The following is a 25,992-nucleotide window of genomic DNA, read 5'->3' as shown; positions in this document are numbered from 1 at the left end:
TGGGCCATCTGTGGAATCGTATCTGTATCTAAGTGTTTTGTTTTTAGCCAGATGACAAGGTTTGGGTATCAGATCGCTGCTGTTGGATGGAAACCTTGCATCAGCAAAAAGTTCACTTTTCAAGGATTATTACAATAATTATTATTTTCAGTGGGAGGCCGCTTTCGGAATTAGACAACGGTGTTAATTTGGGTTTCATGGACCGCAGCGTCATAAAACTTCATCAACCCCTAAGGGCAGTCTGACTCATTCTTAAGTCGCTCTGGGTAAAAGTGGCAGTACACTTCCAACAAAGGGGAACTTGCCCAAAATCCAACCGGTGTTTGCTTACACTACATACCAGTGGGGGATGTATGAGTGAAGCATGAAGCATGAAGATTAAAGAAGCGACCGGAACCTATAGGGAAACTGGAAATTTCCGAAAATTGCGTAGACGTAAACAAAAGGCAATCAACCAGCAAAAGGAAATGGAGGAGCCTTTCCCCACAAGGCGACAGAACCAACCATGTGATATTTTCAGACCAATAGCAGACAGTCAGTGTCCTTTCCCACAGAGAGTACACCAGCTGAGGAGCATCAGCTAAATGCCTAGAATATAAAACGTAAAAGGTGTGAATTTTTAATACAAGTAAAAACAAGAAACACCCCAGAATTGGAGTGAGAGGGATTTCGTGTGACAGTGATTTGACTTCTGATCCACACACGTGTCTAATGACAATCTACAGGAGACACACACACACACACATTACATTTTCACACACACACACACACATGGGATGAGTGCTGGGTGATGTACTCGGCTCAAGGCTTGTGCATTGCTGCCTGGCAGTGCTGTGCTTGGCATATTAACCGGAGCATTACTGTTTAAAACAGCAGGTAGGGGAGCAGCAGGTCCCTACTTCATCATGCCATTCAAGGGCCCTATTAGGCTACAATTACTAAATGGCAAGGCTTGTAAATCATACATCATTCATGCGGAGCACTCGGAGAAAGGAGAAGAACCCTCCTCCTCCTCCTCCTCCTCCTCGCCGCCAGCCAACCCCACCGCAGCCAGCAGCTACTGAGTGTTATTAAGGGGCGGGAAGGAAAGGAAAGAAAAGGAAAGGAAAGGAGAGTAAAGTAAAGGACAGGAAACAAAAGGAAAGTGATGCCGTTAAAGGAAAAGGAAGGAAAGGACAGGACAGGAATGTAAAGGAAAAGAGAGGAAAGGAAAGGAAAGGAAAGGACAGGACAGGAAAGGAATGTAAAGGAAAGGAAAAGAAAAGAAAGGAAAATAATGTAAAGGAAAGGAAAGGAAAGGACAGGAATGGAATGTAAAGGAAAACAAAGAAAATGAATGGGATGTCAAGGAAAGGAAATGAAAGGAAAGGAAAAGAATGTAAAGGAAATGACAGGAAAGGCATGTAAAGTATAGGGAAAGAAAGGAAAGGAAAGACAAGGAAAGGAATGAAAAGGAAAGGAAAAGAAAGGAGATGAAAGATAATAATGTAAAGGAAAGTAAAGGAAACGGAAGGACTAGGAAAGGAATGTAAAGGAAAAGGAAAGTGAAGGAAAGGTAAGGAAAGGAAAGGCATGTAAAGTAAAGTAAAGTGATGGAAATGAATGAAAGTAAAGTGAAGGAAAGGAAAGGAGATGAAAGGAAAATAATCCAAAGGAAAGGAAAGGAAAGGAAAAGAAAGTACAGGAAATGAATGTAAAGGAAAAGGAAAGGAAAGTGAAGGAAGGGCAAGGAAAGGAAAGGAATGTAAAGTAAAGTGAAGGAAAGGAAAGGAGATGAAAGGAAAATAATGTAAAGGAAAGGAAAGTAAAAGAAAAGGAAGGATAGGAAAGGAATGTAAAGGAAAAGGAAAATGAAAATGAAGGAAAGGTAAGGAAAGGAAAGGCATGTAAAGTAAAGTAAATGAGTAAAGGAGATGAATGAAAGTAAAGCGAAGGAAAGGAAAGGAGATGAAAGGAATATTATGTATGGGAAAGGAAAGTAAAGGAAAGGAAAAGGAAGGATAGGAAAGGAACGTAAAGGAAAAGGAAAGTGAAGGAAAGTGAAGGAAAAGGAATGTAAAGTAAAGTGAAGGAAATGGATGAAAGTAAAGCGGAGGGAGGGGAAAGGAAAGGAAAGTACAGGAAATGAATGTAAAGGAAAAGGGAAGGAGAGCGGAGGAAGGGCGAGGACAGGAAAGGAATGTAAAAGTGAAGGAAAGGAGGGAAAGAAAAAGGAAAGGAACGACACCGCCGCTGTCGGGGACGGACTCCGGCGGGGAATCTTCTCCACACAGGAAGTGACAGATTGAAACTTAAAAGCGAAAACCCAAAAGTGTCTGCCAAAGTGTCTCTCTCTCTCTCTCTCTCTCTCTCTCCCTCTCTCTCTCTCTCTCTTTATTTCATTTGCTCTATTTTTCCTGACACTCTGTAAACGTCTCGCACATTCCATGTAAATGCCCGCGCGACGCATTTCACACGTCGGAGGACAGGAACGAGGAGAAACATGAAATAATTGGAAATGTTCACAGCCGCAAAAACAAATGTAAAATGATGATATTAAGTGTCAACTTTTTTTTTTTTCTTCTTCTTCTTCTTCTTCTTTCGGCTGGCACTGTTTATTTTGGTAGATGTATCTGGAGCGCGCGCCTTAGTCTGTCATGATTTCATTAACTATATAGGAAAATTCAGCTTCTGCCTTCATATCGGCTGGGGGGAAAACCACATCACACACACACACACACACAAACACTGAATTCAGGTCAGTTGAGAAGGGAGAGGGAAGATTCAGCTACAACTGATTTAACAACCGGGCTTAAATTTCGAATAATTCTCCACAATATTGTTATCTGCCGCAGCCCCCCCCCCCCCCCCCCAACCCCGACCGCTGCTCTGAAACAGGATTACTGGCAGACTAATGAAGGTTTCGCCTTTATTGCACAGAGCCTCGGACAAAGAGCGATTTTTATTTAAAATTTTTTTTTTGTACGAGCGAGATTCCTAATTTAAGCCTCGAAGCTTAAGCGCCGCTCTCCTCTTCAATATTGAGGCAGCGATGCTTTTCGCCGTTGTGTTTTTTTTTTTTTTTTAAATCCTCAGCACCTTCTTCTTTTTTTTCTTAACGGGCGAAAATGGAATGGACTTATGTGCACAATTTGCCCTTGACATTCAAAAGGTGGCGTGACATTTCATGGAGAGCTCGTAGCTTCCACCACCCCCACCTCCAACCACCCTCTCTTCCCCCCCCCCCCCCCCCAACAACGCACACACACACACACAAACACAAGTAGCTGCTGCTCCTGACTTCCTTAAAGGAATAGTTCACCCAAAAATTAAAATTCTGTCATCATCTCCTCCCCCTCATGCCAGTTGAAACACAGGTGAAGTTTGTCCATATAACACACAGGGAGGCTGCAGCACAACTCCATAGCAGCCTTCTCCAAAACAACTGAAGTCAGTGGGGACCAGTTCTTCAGAGTTCCAAAAAGACCTACAGTATATTTACACCATCATTTAGTGCAAATCTTAACTACAGCTGATTGGTTTGCGACAAATAATGGTGTATAGGTCTTTCTATTCACAGTGTGATTGTTTGGCTGTTTTTGTTTTGGAACTCTAAAGAACAGGTCCCCATTGACTGTGTTTAAACTGACATGAGGGTGAGTAGATGATGAGAGAATTTTCATGTCTGGGTGAACTATTCCTTTAAATACTTGTTTCAAATGGACGCCCCCTTCAATTTTTAATAACAGTTCCCAGCAACGCACCACGTTCTCACTGTGGGAGTCTAACCGTATATTGTGACCGCAAGCTAGATCATTTCGCACACTGTCAAAATTACTAATCAATCATGGCAGATAGTTGTCGTTGTATAACACCAGGGTGTCAACCTGCACAAAGCCCAAGAGGAGCATTTAAACTGAGCTTTTATATTTCATTGGCCAGAATGGGACGGCTCTGTTTAGATTCAGCGTCCCTCTGCAGTGGACTGTGTTCTGAATTTGACTCGACACTCCATGGATTCAGTGAGTTGGCCTGGCTGACACATGATGCCAGTCCTTCAGTCAGTTCAAACCAGCAACTACCTGCAAGAAGCCACCGCTTTGCATTCACAGGTAATGCCCTAGCGTCTGTTTACATCTCACATGCGTAGTCACCTTGAGCGTATCAGTGGCTGTCAGCTTGTCAATCAAAGCTCGATTGTGAACGGGAAAGGATACACCCACAGCAACATACAGCAAAGCAGGACTTTTGCATGAAAATGAAGATGTTTTTAGTGAATTTATTGCACTTTTAAGGTGAGCTGCAAACAACACAAACTGAATTCAAAGTCACCAACACGGTGACTTTAAACCTTTAAAATATCAGGTATCAGCCAGTCAGTGTCGTCCACCTCTTATATGATGGAGGATCCTTCTGACCACAGCAAAAATAGAAAAACATTTTAATTGTTCAGTAATGTGTTTTGCATCCCAGATTTTTTTAGGGCATGGGAATGGTCCAATGTAAAGGTATTGAATATCGGCATAAAATCTTGGATATTGGCACCTTTAAAAATATATATACTGTATATTAGGGCTGGACGATAATTCAATATTATCGTTTATCGTCTTTCAGTGGGATTATATTGTGATGATATGGTGATTTTGGGATATCGAGACCTGATGAGAACGAGCACATTTTATTTAGAAACTCAGACAAAATGAAGTATGGTAGGAATATATAGTTTAGTTTGACATCACAGCAAACATTACCATTCGGTTCAATATGATGAACATTAATTTGGTTATTTAACATGATTTCGCTTAAGTGAGCCATATCATCACATATATCGATATCGAAAAAAATCCTTATGATCGTGATATTGATTTCAACCATATCGTCCAGCCCTACTGTATATATATGTATGTCAGTATCGGTATATCAGTATCGGTATCAGCCTTAAAGTCGAGATGAAATGAAAAATGCATTTTTAACCCTTTTAGATCACATCCCTGGTCATATTGTGCACCTATTTAACAATATATGCCAAAAAAAAATAAAAAAAATCAATTTCTTTGTATTCTTATATCAAAATCCAATCATGTTTTCTTCCTGTAAAACAAAATATGCCGTGTGCTTACGTAAGCATGAACCGACCAATTTCAACCAATAATATCATGACATCCACCCATCAATCAGTCCTCAACCTGGTGTGTGTGGAGCCAGCAGTCCTCTGTAGCTCCGTTTCTCGCTAAACTCTAAGCCCCGCCCACTGTTTAGCGGTCCAATCGAATGCGAAGGATTTGATTTGAATCCCTCTTGTAACCGTACACCGCTCAAATATTCCGTTTCACTGGGAAATACGTCACAGCACAGAAGCTAATGACGCTCTAACTTCCGTTTCAGTGGGACTTTAAGTACCCATATTGGTTGACACATGCTGCCAATATTGAATCTCATGGCAAATGCAGGAGCCACTCCTGCCTTTGCCCGTAGTTTAGCTCGGAGAGGCTCAGTAACTATGAGAAACCACATTGATTTTCTCTGCGACTTTGTAAAGGTGCTACACGGGAAAGTTTCTGCGGTGATGTCCCACTGCTAAATCAATTGTGACGGCATATTATAAATCTAGCAATATAAAAACAGCAGCCCCCAGAAAGCTTCTCCATGCATTCATTTGGGTCGGTTTTTGTGTTTTCAGCAAAAAAAAAAAAATATCTTTGAATTCTCCTCCGGGCGGACAGGTAAGCAATATTTCTCAACTCGGCATTCCATACGGGGCTATCCGGAAATCTGACACATATATAGGGGCCTTTATGCAACTTTATGGAAAGGTTCGGGGAGGGGAAAGTGAGTTTGGAGGGGAAGGAAGGAAGATTACAATATCAAGCTGAACTGTCAAGCATGCTGATCTACCAAATGTCAAACAATACATATTCATCTATTTGGCCAGGCAAAGAGGCAGCGCTCTAGCAGAGGTCCAAGCAGAGAGATGGCTGACATTTGCACGTTCAAGAGAGTGACAGACGCCGCACACACACACACACACACACACATAAACAACATGCAAATGCACATAAACTCTCAGACACACACACACACACATCTCCACACTTGGCACACTGTGTTTGGGGTTTGATTACTAGAGATTTGAGCTGGATGCTAAAAGTAGGACTCTCAGTGCCAGATGACCATAAAGATAAATCAAGTTTAGGAGGTGAGATCTGGCCGTCAAGAGACACGTCCATTCAATCCTCCATAAAGCTGTGTCCCCCGCCCCCCCCCACACACCCACACACACACACACACACTCACACACACACATTATCCCTAATCTAATTTCTTCCCTAGATTTCCACTGCTGCCATCACGTCGCTTTTCTCCTCTTGTCACCTCATCCATCACTCAAATCCCCCCCCCCCCCCGTGCATAAAGATCAAATAAAGCATCAAACTAATAATCAGAGGCATTTTCATATAAATAAATGTCTGTTTTGCCACTCTCTGTCACCATAGCGATTCGACCTACAGCCAGTTCACGAAAGCTTTTCTGTGTTTTTTTGCAGTTTCTGGCTTGTTTGGACTAAATTGAAGAACTGTGATGGAGGCGAAATCAAACAGAGGGATTTCCAATCTCCCGGATATGGAACGTTCCTCCAAGTTTCAAGTCTCCGTGGGATTGCTCGAGCCACTCACCTCCACCGGGTACCGCCGGCCGTTGACGCTGTGCTCGGAGCCTTCGGAGCCGTTGCTCGGACCCCAGTGAAACTCCACTTTCTCCGCCTTGAACCTCCCGGGCAGGCCCGCTCCCCGAACGAAGTAATCATCCTTCAACATAATGGCCACTGGAAGAAAGAGGGAGGGAGAGGGAGAGAGAGAGTAGAGAGAGAGAGAGTAGAGAGGAGTCAAAGCTGATGCGTCACCGAACGTGTTTTTTTTTTTTTTGAACATACGTAATCATTCATCGCAGAGAGAAACAGATGAGAGGAAAATCGGAGAGAAAGGGACTCGGATGCAAATTCCCCCCCAAAAATCTCGTGAAAAATGCACTCAAAACATTGGGATGGAGAGGGGGGGTGGGGGGGCACGGATGCTGAGGAGACGCCGAGGGTAGGTTATGTTTATCTTTTGGATTCGTCTTGGGGGGGGGGGGGGGGGGGAGGTGCTGAATATATACACGAGACCACGTCTTGTCTTTTTCCGTCAGGCTCAAAGGCGAGGTCTGAAAACGAGGGGGGGGGGGGGGGGGGAGGGGGGGGGGCTAATTTGCCAGGCAAAGTCTTTCTCTTCAGCCATTGCAAATTGTCCTTGCAGGGCTCTTTTGTTATTCCATCACGTCTTGCTGAAATATGGTGAGAATTAAAGTAAAAAGGGGTGGAGGGGGGGGTAATTTTCACATTCACAAATGGCTCTAAAAGGATTCCTGTGTTCCATATTAACCAATGCTACCTTAAATAACTGCTCCCATTGTCCGAGAGATTTTCGTCTCTGATTGAATTTCACGGCCGCCTTTATTCCGCACTGCGCCCCAGATGTTTCTGTCCCATTTAAAGGAATAGTTCACTCAAAAATGAAGATTCTCACCCTCATGCCAGTTGAAAAACAGGTGAAGTTTGTCCATATAACACACAGGGAGGCTGCCTCCGTAGCAGCCTTCTCCAAAACAACTGAAGTCAGTGGGGACCAGTTCTTCAGAGTTCCAAAACAGAACCGGTCCCCATTGACTTCAGTTGTTTTGGAGAAGGCTGCTACCAAGTCGTGCTGGCAACCTCCCTGTGTGTTATATGGACTAACACAATTCACCTGTGTTTCATTTAGCATGAGGGTGAGTAGATGATGACAGAATTTTCATTTTTGGGTGAACTATTCCTTTAAAGGAGGCACTCGAGTGAAGAGAGTGAAGACTTCGGCCAAATCTCCGCGTTGAGATTGATCAAACTGAAGACGTCTAAACAGAATTTTAGGTGGCCCCAGTTCACACAGTCTATGCTTCTGACGGGTTGTTGGTAAAGCAAATGAAAATGTGCAGGTGAAACAGCATACTTTAGCCTTTGTGCGACAGGCAAATAGTAATACCACTAGGGTTAGACCGATATATCGGGCGGATACAGCCCGTTTCTTTAAATATCGGATATCAACCAGTCAGTGTCGTCCACCTCTGCTATGATAGAGGTTCCTCCTGACCACAGCTACAGAAAAACTGTTCTTTACACCTTACATTTATTCATTCAACTGTTCAATAGTTTTTTTTCATCAGTTAATTCTTCATTTTCCCTATCATTCGACAGGTGCGGTGCAGAGTTTGAGTGTCCCATGATGGTCTAAATGCTGTTTCAGAGGCTTTTTTCCACATGATAATGGTCAAATGTAAAGATATTGGACACTGGCACACACACAGTATATTGGCTATCCACGACTTCAGTCTGAAAATACTGGTATCAACCTTCAAAACCTGGCTGCCACATCAACATCAAAAAACGAAAAACCCTGTGCCTGTTCTACCTTTGGGGTATGGTTGAGGAATAAACAATATACACCGTGATAAAGAGGTGAAGCTGAAAATCCGGCACATTATCAACAACTAAGGCTGTGAGGCGAACACAACTGAATACTGAATTTAAGAATGTATACTTGTTATTCCTATCATGGTCTACTTATAGGCAGGTCAGTATGTGGGATCTCTCACAAGACCAGAAACTAAGGTGTAAAAACTCAGCATTGGATTGTTCATAAATGTTGCCATGGGCGATTCAACCATACCAACATTGTCCACAAGCTAAAAATAGCTACAGATATGAATCTTTCCTCGCAGATTAAGAGAGACGAAAGTGAATTGTTGTCATGGAATTTGCGTGAGGCCACATGAGTGACAGCGAGGACAAAGCTTTAATAACTCTTCCATGGACCTGCCATCAGGTAAAACCCTTCAGGGGTCAAATCGGTCAAATTGGTAACGCTTTATTTTCCGGGGCCACAATTTCTTAATCATTTCCTATCAAAGGAGCTGTTAATTTCTTAGCACGTTTCCTGGAAAGAACCATTACATTATGTTCTAATTATAGGTTTCCAAGACGGAACCATGAACTTGTGTAGTAGTTATACAGAAAATAGAAATTAACTAAAATTAATTACGAATTCGCCAAATAACTGTATTATATAATTACATGAATAATTACTTGGATTACCAGATTGACCTCTGCTTAATATTTTCCAATAAATGTTTATAGTTTAGCAGTTCTTTCCAGGAAAATCTTTTAGAAATTGACAGTATCTTATCGACTCACCAACTGCTGACATTTTCTATAGAACTACTACATCATTTCACGGCTCTTTCCAGGAAACTCCCTAAGAAATTAACTGTTCCTTTTCAGGAAAGTATGGACCCGGAAAATAAAGCGGCACCGTAAAAATTTAAGAAAGCATTTGGATTGTTTTAAAAGGGAATTTAAACAGTTCTTCTTCTTTATCGCCCTCTATCAGCAACCAGTAGGAATTGCAACATTGGCACTGCTTACAGTGGACTGCAATTGACATAAATAATAGTCACACTTTCACAGAAACATCTAGTGAGGAGGTAACATATCAACCCCCCACAGATATATTATGGTCATGTTGTTCTATAGGGCAGTAAAAATCAGACTTATTGCACCTTTAAAATGTTTTAAAGTGCTTATGAGGGCCGAGAGAACTGAAATTTTTACCTTTTTTATGGGGGATATTTCATTGATCCCTGAAGGAGAAACTGGCCTTTACTCTTGCCCTCCAACCACAGAAAGGTCAGAGGTCAATGGTCAGCTACAGGACAGGTGGTAGGGATTCAGTGTCTTGCTGCTTTCAGTCACAGGGGATCAGACCCAGGCTGTGTGTCGACAGTCTCTCTAATTTCTATGCGGAAGACTGATTTGAGTTTGTCTGGTTTTAAATGAGCTTGCTCCTATAGCGGTTTTATCAGTTTTGGACCCAGTAAATGGATCCTGGGCTTTCAGGAAGATTTGTGTATGTTCACAAATATTGACCGAACTGTCCTCGACCATAGGAATGAATCAGAATTTTTTTGACTGACATGAATTCAATTGGGCAGTAGAGAATTTTTAACACTTGGATACCGCACGCTCATGCAGTGTACTTTATATTGTTGTGAGTGACAGAGAAATGTAACGCACGTCTTTGCTTCTTTACCCGATTATTGATTGGGCGTTCTAAGCTTGTGTTGCGAGGGGGAGTCAGGCCCTGGGAGTTTCATTAGCGTTTCACACCAGTGTTTGGGATGCATTAAAGTGGCCAGCAGGAATTAGATGCTAAGCCCTCCAAACCTCGGCTGGCACAACGCGAAAACAGGTGAGCTGCATAGGAATAAAACCTCCAAAATCAGCGCAAATATGTTTTCAAGGCTCTTGTCCTCATAAGTCTTCTTTGATAATCCAAATTTTTAAAGATCGGTCGCAATATGGCGGCGGCAGGGGTGGCAAAGTCCGGCGTGTTAAGTGCTCTCTTTGTTTATGCAATTTTAAGGTTATTGCTTTTAAACAGTCGCACAAGTTGTGGAGATTTGTCCCTAAATCGCTAAACCCAGGCCCTCAAGAGCCAGAGAAACCATTCGGATATAAACATTTTGGTTATGAGCAAGATGTGGTTATGACCAAATTCAAAGTAGGTCTACACAACTTTCTTGCTCCACATTTTTTGTTATTGTGGAGAACAACACTGCAACTGAGTCGGTCGTCACCAGGCATGTTTGAGACAGTGGCCGCAATCCCTTTAAAGAGTCTGTCACATGATCTCATACTGAAAAAAAAAAAACCCATACAAGTTCCGCGTGGGTTGAATACACCTGTCTACATCAGCATTAAAATGATAAATTACTGGCTTAAAGATAATAACTCAGAGTAGCTTGCATGTGGTTTTTTCATTATGAGATCATGCGATGACCTAACAAACGTATGTAGGCACTGTCTCAAACGCACCTGACAAAGACCAACTCGTTTGGTGAATTGGAGCGAGAATGTTGCGTGACTTCTGGAACTTTAATAGTCCTCATAAAGGTTGATACATAAATTTGATTTTAATTACTTTAGATTGCCAACATTGGTGGATTCCCTTTTATGTTTACCGTTTGTGTTGACACACTTCTGCAGTTTGAGGGAGATATCGGAGCCCGCAAAAACTTCCCACATATCGTACTTGTAATTATTAGCAGGTTGATGTGAAAGTTTTTTCGGCAGTTCGTATTTCTTTATGCAGTTCATATTAAATCTGATATAACATGAATGCAGCATCAGTATTTCAACGTTCTTTTTGCTAACTAGTGACACATCAGTATGGAAGACCACAAGTGTCACGGAAATAGTAATAAAGCATTTCATTAATTAATAACTAATTGTACAATTGTATGTTTTACGGTTTTTAATTTGAACTGTTTATTGATGGATTAATATTTCATTTGTAAATTATTTTCATAATTCCTCTTCATTTATTGCCCATTAAAATATCAAAAAATGAACTACTTTCTAATTTTGTCTATTTATTCATAGATTAATACATGAATTTGTAAACAAATTTATTAATGCCTATTTTTATTGTACAATTAGTTAATAATTAATTAAATGCTTTATTACTATTTCCATGACACTTGTGGTCCTCCATACATCAGGTCTCATTGTAGTGTTAATGTTATTGTGTTAAAAAGGATAAATATCAAATAATGAACTACTTTGTAATTTAGTCTATTTATTTATAGATTAATAAATTCATTTGTAAACAAATTTATGAATGCCTATTTTTATTATATAATTAGTTATTAATTAATGAAATGCTTTATTACTATTCCCGTGACACTTGTGGTCCTCCATACATCGGGTCTCATTGTAGTGTTAATGTTATTGTGTTAAAAAGGATACGTTTTTATTGGTTCTGGGTTACATGCATACTGAGAGGTACGCAGCTCTACAAGTGAAGTAACTGATGAAATTTTAATCAGAGTCGATCAGTGTGACGGCAAAAACTAGGAAGATAAGGCCCAGGTTGAAAAGAACCGGCATTATTATCCTTTACTTTTCCCACTCCCATTCATGAAATGCTGATTATTCCAACCTTCAAGGTGAAGGAGTCAAAGTTCGGCTGCGAGGAAAAACACCGTGACCTCTCTAAATTAGTTCTTGCAGGTTTTGGGGGGCGGGGGTGGGGGGGGGGGTGGGGATTATCTCTCAGCTCCGTCACACCCTTCAACCGGCATCTCCACCAGGTGATCCCTCCGCAGATAAAATGTTCAGCTGTCGTTTTAGAAGCAGCGGAACGCCGATGCATAATTCATGGCGAAACACGGGGACATTTGTCTTGTTAGCCATGCATTATGGAGCGGGTGGGTGGGTGGGTGGGGGGGGGGGGGGGAGAGAGCAGAAGCTGTGCGCCATTTTGTTTCGCAGCTGTTGTTTGTGTTCGCGGTTTTTTTTTTGTTTTTTTTTTACCCGGATCTCACGCACGCTGCGGCACCTCAAATCCATTTAAACTATGCTCCGCCGTGCTTCTTACTTTGCAGGTGGCCGTCATCTGTTATTTTTTTTTTTTTTTTTTCTCGTTTTTTTTTTTTTAGCACCCACGGTGGCCTTGGGGAAAACGGTTCCAGTCGTCGAAGGCCCGGGGGGGGGGGGGACGCTCTGCACCAGACGTGTCAGGGAATTTTTCATCTTGAATGTGATGATTAGGTCCTCCCGCTCTATCTATCTCTCTCTCTCTCTCTGTCTATGTCTCTCACTCCGGTTCCTCCTGCGAGCGGTGCCAGTGCTGGTGATACTCTACTTGAAGGTCAGCTGCCCGGTCCGTTCCCGCAGGGGATGACACACTGTGCGCCTGCCTTGCCTGATTAAGCTACCTGCACTCAAACAAAAGGATGCCTCGCGTCTCAGCAGCATACCTCACGCTCCTAACGCACAGACTGGAATGTGGATAGGACATTTTACTCGCTCCCCCGTGACCTTACTCGTTCGCTGGGAAATTGGGAACAAAAATGGTTATGGCAACAACCTTCTGAAGGAATTCGCGGACTGTAAGGGATACTCGGCGTTCTCCAGCCCTCCTGTCCTTTCATTGGTCACACCGTGATTTAGGATTATCACAAGGAGAACCATATCATCAGGGTTGGAAAGAGTAGCAAAATTTAAGCTAAAGGGTTTCAGCTCTCCGCCTACCCCACTACAGAGGGAGGGTGGCTGTCAAATCAGGCCGATAACACTGAGTCTAACTAAAGTAATTCACTACGAAACATCCAATTGTGTTTGCCTACTTTTGATTTCTAACCCCAGAAAAAAGAAGGTAGTTGGTAGTAGTTAAGGTAGGAAAAGTTAAAGTAGGAAGGTAGCTGATTTAGCACCTACAACATCAGCAGTTCAACACATGGACTTATAAGTGGACTAGAGCTGCAACGATTAATCGATTCGTTGTCAACTATTAAATTAATCAGCAACTATTTTGATAATGGATTAATCGGTTTGAGGAATTTTTAAAGAAAAATAAGTCAAAATTCTCTGATTCCAGCTTCTTAAATGTGAATATTTTCTGGTTTCTTTCCTCCTCTATGACAGTAAACTGAATATCTTTGGGTTGTGGACAAAACAAGACATTTGAGGACGTCATCTTGGGCTTTGGGAAACACTGATCCACGTTTTTCACCATTTTCTGACATTTTATAGACCAAACAACTAATCGATTAATCGAGAAAATAATCGACTGAGATTAATCGACAATGAAAATAATAGTTAGTTGCAGCCCTAATGTGGAGGTATAATGACTAGCATTCTATCTCAAACAGCAACTAGATCTCAGAAACATGTTTTAGCATTGCTGACCCCTTTAAAGCTGGAGTCCAGGACTTTTTTTCCAGTAATTAATAGCTATTTTATCCATCTGGACTGTGGAGTCAGGTTACCAATTGGTTTTACCATGGTTGGCGACGCTCTCCATAGACTGCTACTGAAATTTCTGACCAGGTAGGACAAAATTAACGTTAGCCGACAAAGGTTAGCTGCACTAGGTAGCTGAGTGCCGCTAGCTAGTTAGCATACTAGCTGACCCATACCTTGAAAATAATGTTTGGCTAACCTGACTGATACGGTAGTGGCACACTAACCCTAACCCTAAACCCTAACCGCCAAGTCGCAATATTTACACCATTGCCTAATTTAATATTTAACATTTAATACAATCATTGAAAGTGAAATTACCTGGTGAGTGACACTGGTTGCTACACCTTCTTTGATAATATACTACTTCCATGGTTATTTGGTTGTAGTCCAAACATCATTTCAAATACTTTTCGCCGCCAGAGGGGGAGACAAAGCAGGGAAATCAGGGAAATCCCGGATTTCAGCTTTAAATAGATGTAAAATTACTGTTTTATAGATGTAACAGTAGTAAAAGTTTCTGAGTTTCTGAGCGAGAGAACATTGCTGTATATGATCTTTCCTATGCAATGCTAAAAGAGAATGCTAATGAGAGAACAGAGAATTATTTTAATAAAAAAACAAAATGAAAAACGAGTGCATAAATAAACTTTCTGCTGATTTACTGTTGCTGACTGACCACTGGTAATTCGCCTCTTCCACCCTTGCATATCACAATGACAGGCAAGAAACGGGATAATCTGCAGCGTAAGGACAGATTTAGTCATCGTGGACTATCATATGGGCTTGCTACTGGATTTTTTTTAGTTCCCTTGCAAACTGTCCCAGCTGAACGTTGCCCACTCAGTCTGTGAGTGGATAATGGACTTCCTGACAGATAGAAGACAAGTTTGGGAGCCTGGGCCTTTACCTGTCTGCCCCCGCACTGTGACCTGAGGGACGAGCGGCAACTGCCTGTACACCGACGACTGTACTTCCTGCCTCATCGCATACAATGATGAATGTGTGTACAGTGAAGAGGTGGGCCCACGAGCTGAAAACACTCAAAACTCTGGAGAAAAGAACTGAGGGAAAGAGCAACCTGCTCATCGACCCGGTGGCTCAGTGGTGAATTTTCAAGTTACCATCGTTTTTAAAGGAATAGTTCACCCAAAAATGAAAATTCAGTCATTATCTACTCACCCTCATGCCAGTTGAAACACAGGTGAAGTTTGTCCATATAACACACCCGAAGGTTGCCAGCACAACTTCATAGCAGCTTTCTCAGAAAATACTGAAGTCTTTGGGGACCGATCGTTAGAGTTCCGAAAAGAGCAAAATAATGCCATAGATATCCTTCTTTTTGTCTTTTCTATCGTCTTTTCCGCTCACTGTGCGATCACTGGCTTCAGGAGACTTGGATTATGCTTCAAGAGCTGTATGGAGTCATTTTATGGATATTTTTGGTTCTTTTTTTGCTCCTTTCAGAACTCTAAAGATCGGTCCCTAATGACTTCAGTTGTTTCGGAGAACACTGCTACGAAGTAATGCTGGAAAGGTCCGGGATTGTTTTATGGACTAAGAAACTAAACGAGAGTTTCAGCTGGCATGGCGGTGAGTAGATAATGACGGAATTTTCATTTTTGGGTTGAACTATTCCTTTAACATCAATAAATCAATACCCCATTTGGAGACATTAGTTTAATTACCATAAACAAACAAGACCATTAGAGGATTTGCAGCCTCTACACTGCATTCTACATCGTCTGCCACCGGGTCGGATTTGGCAGGAAATTTGCTGCTTTGCGGCACAAACCAGGGGCTGTTTTTATTTTGCAAGTGATACACAACTTTATTCCAGTTCCACTATATCTGCAGTTTCAGCTTTCCTGGTCAGAATGCATATTGGCTGTTATCAAGGGCTGTTATCTCCTCTTCTGCTTGCTCAAACACCAGGGAGGGGGAGCGGTGACAAGTAGCATAATCGTCTTTGCGGTGGGGTTAATGGGAAAGGCGGTCTTCATTTTGAGAAACCCAAAATGCCACACATAGCACCTTTAATCATGAAAGCCAAACAAAGGATGTTCTACAACTGAAGAAGCCCAGTGTTTCACAACCAATGGCACTTTTTTTCTGATCCAACAGGCTGATAACTGAGGAGCATGAATAAATAAAGAGCATTACGGCGCCAGGATGAAGGTCGGGCGAAATCGATTTTTACATATCACAATATTGTCTCCATATTTTACTGCAATATTGTATCGTGGTGTTAATGGTCATAATGCCTTGTTTATATCATTGTGGATCATCAGATCGATCAAATTCCTGCTACATCATTCACAATGACAGCAGAAATAAAACGCCAATTACAAAAAAAAAAACATCTGAATTTGCTGTTGTTGAAAATAGGCTGGGCGAGGCTGAACATGCCCAAATATAACAACAACTTTGACTTAATCTGTGTTAAACGAGTCAGTACATTCTGTGCCGTACTGAAGCAGCATCTGTTCCAGAAGTATTTATGAGTGACTCTGGACATTGATGAAAAGTGCTCTGCATTTGATTGCTGTTTTTGCATCGCTAAAACATTTCTCATGCAAGCTTTCGAGCTTGAATCCAAATCGGCTGGCTTTCTGATATCATCTGACGTGAACCCCCAGAACTAATAAACAGCTGCAGGAGCCATCCTTTTAATTTCCCTCACCATACCCCCAGAGTGGCTGTTTCAAAGTTAGCTGACACTTGCCTGAGCGGATAACAGTATAATTAATGCTCCAGCTGCAACTACAAGTGGCACTGGCTTAATAAATAGCAATCATTATATGGTAATTTACTAGAAAACAGAATGTACATTTTATCACGGTGCTGAAAATGGTACCTTGAACATTTTCAAATACCCAGGTATGATAGTATTAGGGTAGGATACCAACCCTAAGATGGTAGCAGGCCACCGTGACCACAGACTGGAGTTTTAGTGCGACAAACATTTCTCGGAGGCAGAGCTGTTCTGGAGGCAGAAATAATATTGGCTGAGTTAAACCTCAATATGCGGAACCAAAGAGGGTTAGGGTAAGTAATGTTGGACTGAGGTGAAAAAGGCAAGGTGTAAGACACGAGGTAGATATGAAACGTGCTGCTACTAACTGAAAAAATTGCTATTTAGCCATACTAAGTTTTCTAGGTCAGTGGTTCTCAACGTGGGGTCCGGGGACCACCAGGGGTCCTTGAGGAGGTTCCAGGGGGTCCCCAGAAAATGGATGAATTGTTAAACTTCACCATTATTTAATTTGCGAAGTTAACACAGTTAGAGAATGTAGAAGAATGACTGTTTTGATCATAGTTTCTCTGTTATTTCTCTACCTACAATACAGACAGTCTTGGAATTCTGGACAAAATCATATCTAACAATAAAAATATTCTCAGATTTGGGTCCGAGAGACAAAATGTCATCAAATGGGGGTCCGTGGCCCTAATGTGGACTGAATTTGCGGTCCTTGGTATGAAAGGTTAAGAATCACTGTTCTAGGTTAGCTAGTTAGCCTAGCTGACCTTCCAAGTTCAAACTAGCCATGCTAGTCTAGATATCTAGGTAAGCTAGTTAGCTAGCCTGCTTCCAAAATAATGAAGGAATGGAAAAAAAAGTCATTGCCATTCATATTTTTGAGAATGTTTTAGTTCGTATAACTAAAAGTCCAATCTGCATCATGAGCAGACCAACCGTCACCTCAGCTTCTGCCCTACAGCTCTCATTCTCCTTAAAGGAATAGTTCACCCAAAAATGAAAATTCTGTCATCCTCTACTCACCCTCATGCCAAATGAAACACAGGTGAAATTTGTTAGTCCATATAACACACAGGGAGGCTGCCAGCACAACTTGGTAGCAGCCTTCTCCAAAACAACTGAAGTCAATGGGGACCGGTTCTTTAGAGTTCATTTTTGGGTGAACTATTCCTTTAACCAGTCCTCCTAAGCCTCAACCCCTGTGCTCCTATTCAAACTCTCGACCCCCCTTCACCTTCACCTCCCATTACAGGACTGTCTATAACCCTACAGCTTACAACATGTATTATTACCCAGCATTGTTGCATTGCACTGCATTGCATAGTCTTGCACTGCTCATAATGTCTGCACAATGTATTCTATGTCACTTTAGCCTCAGGGATCATGCCCATGCTTTATATTACACTCATTACTCATTTCATGCATGTCATCCTGCTCAGTATAACTATCTCATGGTACACTGTTCCAATCCTTTTACTCTTTTACTGTACTGTATACCTTGCTGCCTGAATTCTCCTAGGGGGATACGTACACACACTGTCTATTGTTTATCTTGCACGGTATGTTATTCTTGTTATTCCTGTACCATGTGTGCCAGTACTTACTTGTGTTTACTTGTGTTTGTTGTACAGCTTATTAGTTGTCATTATGACTGCCCCAATGCCACCAACACAACCAACCTTCTATGAATGGAAACCTGATCTTATTTCAACCAATAATAATTTAAAGCTGCACTCTGCAACTGTGCACGTTGGTGGCTCCATGAAAGATATACAGTACTCTTGTATTGAAAACAGCATACTTCATCTCAGAACTCGACACCCACCACACACCAAGTAAAATAACACCCACGACTTACCCACGTGACAACTTGCCCCGCTCTCCCCTAAATTAGCAATATATATACAGTAGTCAAGTGACATCACAGCAAGGTTATTATCGTTAACGAAAACTAACGAAATAACAAAAACTAGGTGTGAAAAAAGATTTTCGTTAACTGAAATAAAAATAAAAACGGGGCTTTACAAAAAAAACGATAACTAACTGAAACTGTATTGTGTGTTTACAAAACTAACTAAAACTAAAGTTATGGAGAAAATGTCTTTAGTTTTTGTCTTTGTCAATTTATTTCATACATAAGCCTAGTATTTTGAATTTTTGAATCTCACCCCTGACAAATACCCCATATTACAAAAAAAGACTAAAACTAACACTGAAACTAATAAAAACGAAACTAAAACTAAGCATTTTCAAAAAATAAAAACTAAACTAAACTAGCAAACCTGCTTTAAAAACGAATTAAAACTAAGCTGAAATTGAAAACAAAAAGTCAAAACGAAATAAAAAATAAAAACGAATGAAAAAATGCAAAACTATAATAACCCTGCATCACATACAAAGCTCGTATGAATCCCCGACAGAACAAATGATGGGATGATAAGCATAATTCTGCTAAACACACGGCTGGGCTGGTGGCAGCAGGGAGGTGGTATTACAGTCAATGGGTGGCTGGCTGGATTCTGGAGTGCTGTCAATAGTGACGCCAGCCACCTGTGGCCTCGTTGCTCTCAAAAGGCTTTCAACTCCATTTGTAGGCAGAGGGGAGAGGATCATCCATCTTAGTGACAGATTGGAATTGTGAAAAATACCTGTGGTTGACAAGGAGGATCCGCGAGATGCCGCGAGAGCCGAATGCAGATGGCCCGATGCTGAATCCTACAGGCGGTGACACCTGCCATGGCACTTCTACTAATGTGGATACATCATGTCTGAATGAAAATGGGCTGTGTACGATTCATCACAAATGGCTTACTGCATATTGCACCTGTCGTGTTTTATAATCAGGCGCTGGGATGCGACGCAACAGATTTCTGACATGCAGACACCTGCCAATATGAGCCGGGATTATTAGAGATGCCACAAATCAGCGTTTCGCTCCCTCTGCATTGTAGTCTGTCACTGCGCTATGTATTGACGAATATTGTCATTGTCATAAGAATAGATTGCTGAGATTTCTACAAAGTGATGACTCAGACTTTTTGGCCTTGTGAGCACAAATTGTGGATCCTAATTAGGGCTGCAACTAACGATTATTTTCACTGTCGATTATTTTCTTGATTAATCGATTAGTTGTTTGGTCTATAAAATGTCAGAAAACGGTGAAAAATGTGGATCAGTGTTTCCCAAAGCCCAAGACGACGTCCTCAAATGTCTTGTTTTGTCCACAACCCAAAGATATTCAGTTTACTGTCATAGAGGAGGAAAGAAACCAGAAAATATTCACATTTAAGAAGCTGGAATCAGAGAATTTTGACTTTGACTTACTCAAACCACCTCTTCTAGGTAATCAAGAGGGTGGGGGGGGGGGGGGGGGGACGTCTCACTTTATTACTGTCACTATCGTCACTGTTTGTATTTTTATATGATACTACATTGGCGTATATTTTATAACAATGTGGAATATGCCTGCCCAACCCTGGGAACTTTTGTTGAAAATCTCAATAAAAAGATTTTGAAAAGAAAAAATTACTCAAACCGAACTAATCGATTATCAAAATAGTTGGCGATAAATTTAATAGTTGACAACTAATCGATTAATCGATTAATCGTTGCAGCTCTAATCCTAATTGTACCAAATAAGATGATTATTGAGAACTACAACAGTGATTAAAACAGTGATTAGAAAACTAGTGCAGTGAGTAGAAAATGTGAAATACTGGACCTAGGGACCTCCAAGTTAAAATGCTCAATAAATACTATTCAGCAGCTATTTTCGCCTAAACTCTTCCCTAAAGTGTCCATATGCCTCATGCTTACTTTCTGACATTTAGCTGACTCGACTTAAAAACACTGCAAACCGTGTGTAAGTGTAGAAAACAGCCTGTCCCACATAAATCAAGAAGTCCATCTATTGTCTCCTCTGCCATAGGAGGCGGTGCTCTCTTCACTGTACCTGTCTTGCCAGTGTTCTTCATCGACGTCTTGTTTGAGGATTCCGTATCAAAGCCCTCCAGAGTCAGTTCCTGATACTCCGTGGACACCTTGGCGTCCTGGTCCGCGATGTTGATGGGCGACTGGTTCCTCTCTCTGCATTCTGGGTAGGCCGACGCCCAGCCCTCGTCTGGCCCGTGTGTACCTGAGGAAGACAAGGAATCCCAATGAATCGTGTCAGTAGGGCGGTAGCATTCTGATGAGAATATTGAGCACGATAGAGAAGATGACAGTTTAGTACCATCTCATGTCTTCTGAAATCAACTGAGGATGTGCATAGCTAAATTATCTAAATCCCAATCAAACATCGCTCATATAAATAAGCGTTATGAACCCCGAACAGAGGCAGCTGCAAACAAAGCAACGCATTTCGATCCTTGTGGTACACACACACACTCATAGAGGGTTTCAAGATGTCCTATTTATGCAGGTGTGATGCGTCCCCCTGCTGCCTCTTGGGCCATTTTGCAACATTATACATGAATATATGGTAAATTATATATTCGGTTTTGTACTGTTGACCCCCTTCTCAACTCTCCCTCACACAAGCCTTCGACAACCCAGCGCCAATCACAGCGCCAGCTCGCTGACAGGGAACTCCAAAAACACCTCAGACGAGGCGCAAGGAAGAAGATGTGTGTGTGTGTGTGTGGGTAGGTGTGTGTGTGGGTGTGTGTCGAGAGACATGCTCTGACAGTGAATGTCCAGAGAGTCGGAAGCCTGAGGCTAGAATAGCAGTGGAGTCACTTTTTTGCTGTAGCTGTGAGAGAGAGATAGTCGGGGAGAAGGCCAGGACTCAAATGTCACAGAGGCTCTCTCTAACACCTTAGTGTTTACTGGGGTGAGGAGGACCATAGCTGCTGGGCAGACTGGCCGGGGCGTCACCCCAAGCCCCTCCCCTCCCCCGCCTCCTGGACACAGTGAAATCAATGCCCAAAGACTTTTGAACAAAGACTTTTTCTATTTTGCATGGTAACGTTGTGTGTGTGTTTGAGAGAGATAGCGTTATGCATGTGAGTCTATTGACGGGACTTATTTTATTTGGGATATAATGTATAAGCAAAAGTAGCCTACTTTTCAATAAAAAAAACTTATAAATCTACATGCCTTGGTGATGTCATTCTTTATATAGCCTGCTTTTAAGCTCAATAAACACAGATAATATTTGACCGGAATTTCTCCCATTTGTCCAGGACATTGAAATCTTCCAAGACACGTGGACCGGCACCAATTTTTTCGGAAACCCTGCTCTGCCCTCCACCTACTCCCCGTTCCATCACTGCCCTCACTTTCTCCCCTACTGAACTCCCCCATTCCCCTTGCCCCTTGCCCCCTTCCCCAGCCTCTTCCGCACCGCCAACCCAGGTGAGGAGGCGGTTGTGGAGGGCCTGCTCTGGCAAGGCTCGGCAAGGTCTGGATGGCGCCGGTCCCAGGGTGCTCAGAGCACGTGCCAGCCAGCCAGCGGAGGTTCTCCCCGTGGCCTGAGGAGGGTGCTTTGTCCCGGTGCCCGAGAAGAGACGCCCGATCCTCAGCCGCCTGGAGGTGGTGGTGGTAGAGGAGGAGGAGGAGGTCCAAAGTGAGCTACATCTTGGACAATGCCTCCCCAACCTTCTCTATGGAGCACCTTCAGCCTCGAGCTCATCCCTCCAAGGTGACCCAACCGATGCTTTGAGCACTCATTTGTTCTGGCTGCCATCTGGGTGTACAATGCTTCCTGTCACAACAGCCAACTAGAAGGGTACTGAAGTCAGGTTGCACTGTGCTGTCTCATTCCTATATGCTCTGGACTGTTCTGTACACCTGCTTGGGATAATGTGATCCGCATCTACGCACATGACCTGTACATATATCTGTACGCACTTCTGTACATTATGTCGCTTCCGTCTGTGAATCTGATCTCATAACGTGTGAAAAGCTAACAAAGATCAGTGGTTCTCGACGTGGGGTCCGGGGACCACCAGGGGGCCTTGAGGGGGTTCCAGGGGGTCCCCAGCAAATTGATGAATTGTTAAACTTCAGCATTATTTCATTTACAAGAACACAATTAGAGAATATAGAAGGATGACTGTTTTGATCAAAGTTTCACTGTTATCTCTCTACCTACAATACAGATAGTGATGGAATTCTGGACAAAGTCATATCTAACAATAAAAATATTCTCAGATTTGGGTTCGAGAGACATCATCTCATCAAATGGGGGTCCGTGGCTCTAATGTGGACTAAATTAGGGGTCCTTGATATGAAAAAGGTTGAGAATCACTGAATTAGATCATGTGAATATAGCTACCAATGCATGGGGGGGGTCAGTTAAGCCTGCGCCCCCAACATCCCACCCCCCCCCTCACACACACACACACACACACGTGGTGTAACAACTTCTAAGCTTTGGTTATATCCAACGACTGCTGTATCTTTCCTGTATTCATAAGATGATAGAGTTTGACATGCCATTCAAAGCAGTGCTTCAACTGTTTTTTTAAAAAAAAATTTTTTTAATACAAACTGGTATGCCATTCCTGCACTTAGGATTTTTACCCAACTACACGCTGGTGGCTATCGGCGACCTTTATTGTGAGCCTAAATAATTACTTCACGTACAATGTCATCAGCGTTACGATTCAGATTTGTGTCCTTTGTGCTAGGCCCAAAGCTGGTTTGCCTCAAGTGCCATTTCCCATTCAAGCGAGGTTGTGAACAGCAGAGACCTATAATTCTCCTGTCAGTGAAAAGCAGTTGAACTCCATGATGTGGACGACTAGGAGCGAGTTGCTCGAAGCAATTTTCACCCAGATGTGATTGAAAATCAGGCAAGGTGTATTGGTTCAGCGTTTAATGAAATACCTGGAGAAAAAAAAAAAAAAGCTCAAGCTGATGTGTTGAAAATAGCAGTTTTCTTTGCTCTCAAATACGACTGTTGTGTATTTTAAGCTGTGCAAAGGCCAATAAAGTTCAGCGGATGATTACCATCTCGTAATTCATTGTACGCTACTTTAAACCGCGGTGAACCGTTCAGACACATGTGGATGGTTTCCGCGCTTGTTCAAACATCCCAACTCCCACTGTCTATATGCTTATCCGCCCTCAGGAACCATTAAAAGGGTGCATGTGTGTAGCCTAGTAATTACTGTACGGTATATTTAATTTGCACATATTAGCTTCTTGAGTTAGAGGCGGCAGAGCTTGAACCAGGGTTGCGATAGATGCGTGTGTTCAAAGCAAATGAAAAAAAACAAAGAAATCCAATATTTCTCATTGTTTGTTTTTGTGTGTGTGTGTGTGTGGACATATTTCTGAATATGATCAGCAGTGATGGAAAGTAACTAAGTACATTTACTCAAGTACTGTACTTAAGTACAATTTTGAGGTACTTGTACTTTACTTGAGTATTTCCATTTTCTGCTACTTTATACTTCTACTCCACTACATTTCAGAGGCAAATATTGTACTTTTTACTCCACTACATTTATTTGATAACTTGAGTTAATAGTTACTTTGCATATTCAGATTAATAATGCAAAAATATAATCACCAAATAAATTATGATGTATTATTATAGATTAAGATAAAACTTTATTGATCCCCAGGGGGAAATAAAGTCATTAAAATCAGCTTCACCTTTACCAGCTGCAACATTAAAGTGATGTACCCATTAATGCATCAATAATTATAATCCAATAATATAATATACATTATTCTGAAATGGGCCTGCATATTGAGTACTTTTACTTTTGGTACTTTAAGTATATTTTGATGCTAATACTTTCGTACTTTTGCTTAAGTAAAAATTTGAATGCAGGACTTTTACTTGTAACAGAGTATTTCTACACTGTGGTATTGTTACTTTTACTTAAGTACAAGATCTGAGTACTTCTTCCACCACTGATGATCAGCTACAGCTTAACTACAGGCAAACCAGGCACCCACTTGCCTTTTCTACACACACCCTCATGTACCGATACGCTGTTGAGTGCTGACCCCTTTTTTTTTTTTATGCCAATTCAGTGACAGATCCAAAGGCTAATGGAGTGTAGCGTTAGGGTTAGTACACTCGCGGTCGCACGAGTCGCCTCTGAAATAGACTTACTTCAAGTCGTTTTACTGGCGGAGGCACAGAGCTAAGAAAAGCTTGACTTCCTCCATTGATACGGTGAAGAGGTTATCCGCCAAAAAATGACACAAAAGCACCAGCGGGTTTTCTTTTTGGTCTCATTCAGACCGGCCAGATGCACTGAATCTGTTTGTACCTGCATCCAGAGAACTCGCCCACTCTCTCTTAGTGCCTCCATTAACTATTTGTATATCACATATATCATTTATATGGAATCTATAGTCATAATCAGGGATGTAGAGGAAGGGAAACCCACCTAAACCCACCTTTTTATTTGCAGGAACATAGTTTGCCCACATTTTTACTTCCTGATACCAAGGAGGAGTAATAACAACAATTATGACCGCTATAGACAAGATAGACGCTGCTATCCAGGCTGTTCTAAATCCATTAAAAGTACCAATTACTTTGAAATCCGAATAGCTCTCTGCTTTGAAGGCATTTATTCAAAGGGGAGATGTTTTTTTTTCGCATCAGTGTCGACTTAAAAGTGATTGGTTGGCAGAGGTGGGATGTAACAAAGTAAAAATACTTCACTACTGTACTTAAGTAAGATTTTCAAGTATCTGTACTTTACTCAAGTTCTTATTTCACTGAAGACTTTTTACTTTTTACAGAAACATCTGTACTTTCTACTCACTACATTTTCAAAACAGACTCGTTACTCTCGGGAAATCATCAACTGATTTTCGAAAACATTTTTTTTTTCAGCATCAGACGGCTTCCATCCCGGAAGCAGCTGATGTGATCGGCTGCTTGTTCAGCAAAGTGACACCAAAAATTAGGGAAAGGGAGAGAGAGAGAAGCAACACGAAGAAGAGAGAAGCAACAAGAGAGAGAATTAACGTTAGTGATCTGAGCTGCAGACTCTTTCTCATCTGGGATTCAGAGGAACGCTCAACAGAAAACCAGTTTAGAACATTAGAAATGACTTTTACTTTTATACTCAAAGTAAATTTAAGTCCACGTACTTTTATACTTTGACATGAGTAAAGGATTTGAAACGGTACTTCAACTTCTACCAGAGTATATTTTTAAATGAGTATTTGCACTTTTACTCGAGTAGGGAATTTGTGTGCTTCTACCGCCTCTGTCGGTTAGGGAAAAATCGAATCCCCCCTCCCCCACGGAAATCGGTCAGAGTGGAGGGGCAATGTCAGACTGAAGATGGAAATGGAGTGTAACGAGTTGACAGCTCTGTGTGATATCAGGCCCTTGCCTCATATCCGAAAGATTTCAGCCATAACTATTGCGCTTCGTTCATGCGCTGGTGGGGAAAGT

At 41.8% G+C, this 25,992-nt stretch overlaps 1 protein-coding gene across 1 annotated transcript in view; it reads right to left on the bottom strand.

Moving 5' to 3' along the window:
• Window positions 1–22,139, bottom strand: part of LOC139655556 (receptor-type tyrosine-protein phosphatase gamma-like) — a gene marked incomplete at both ends in the record, with an annotated part of 116,496 nt that extends 94,357 nt beyond the window's left edge. The window contains 3 exons of the mRNA XM_071532994.1: window positions 6,654–6,802; window positions 20,566–20,799; window positions 21,965–22,139. Of these exons, the coding sequence (XP_071389095.1) occupies window positions 6,654–6,802; window positions 20,566–20,799; window positions 21,965–22,139 (558 nt within the window). The remainder of the gene's footprint in view (window positions 1–6,653; window positions 6,803–20,565; window positions 20,800–21,964) is intronic.
• Between the last annotated feature and the right edge of the window lie 3,853 nt (window positions 22,140–25,992).

Source organism: Centroberyx affinis, unplaced genomic scaffold (assembly GCF_046629955.1).
Source record: "Centroberyx affinis isolate AG114_WGS23_722 - 3 ecotype Tasmania unplaced genomic scaffold, CSIRO-AGI_Caff_v1 ptg000157l_1, whole genome shotgun sequence".
Taxonomy (NCBI): Eukaryota; Metazoa; Chordata; class Actinopteri; order Beryciformes; family Berycidae; genus Centroberyx; species Centroberyx affinis.
This window is presented reverse-complemented; position numbering and strand designations above follow the sequence as displayed.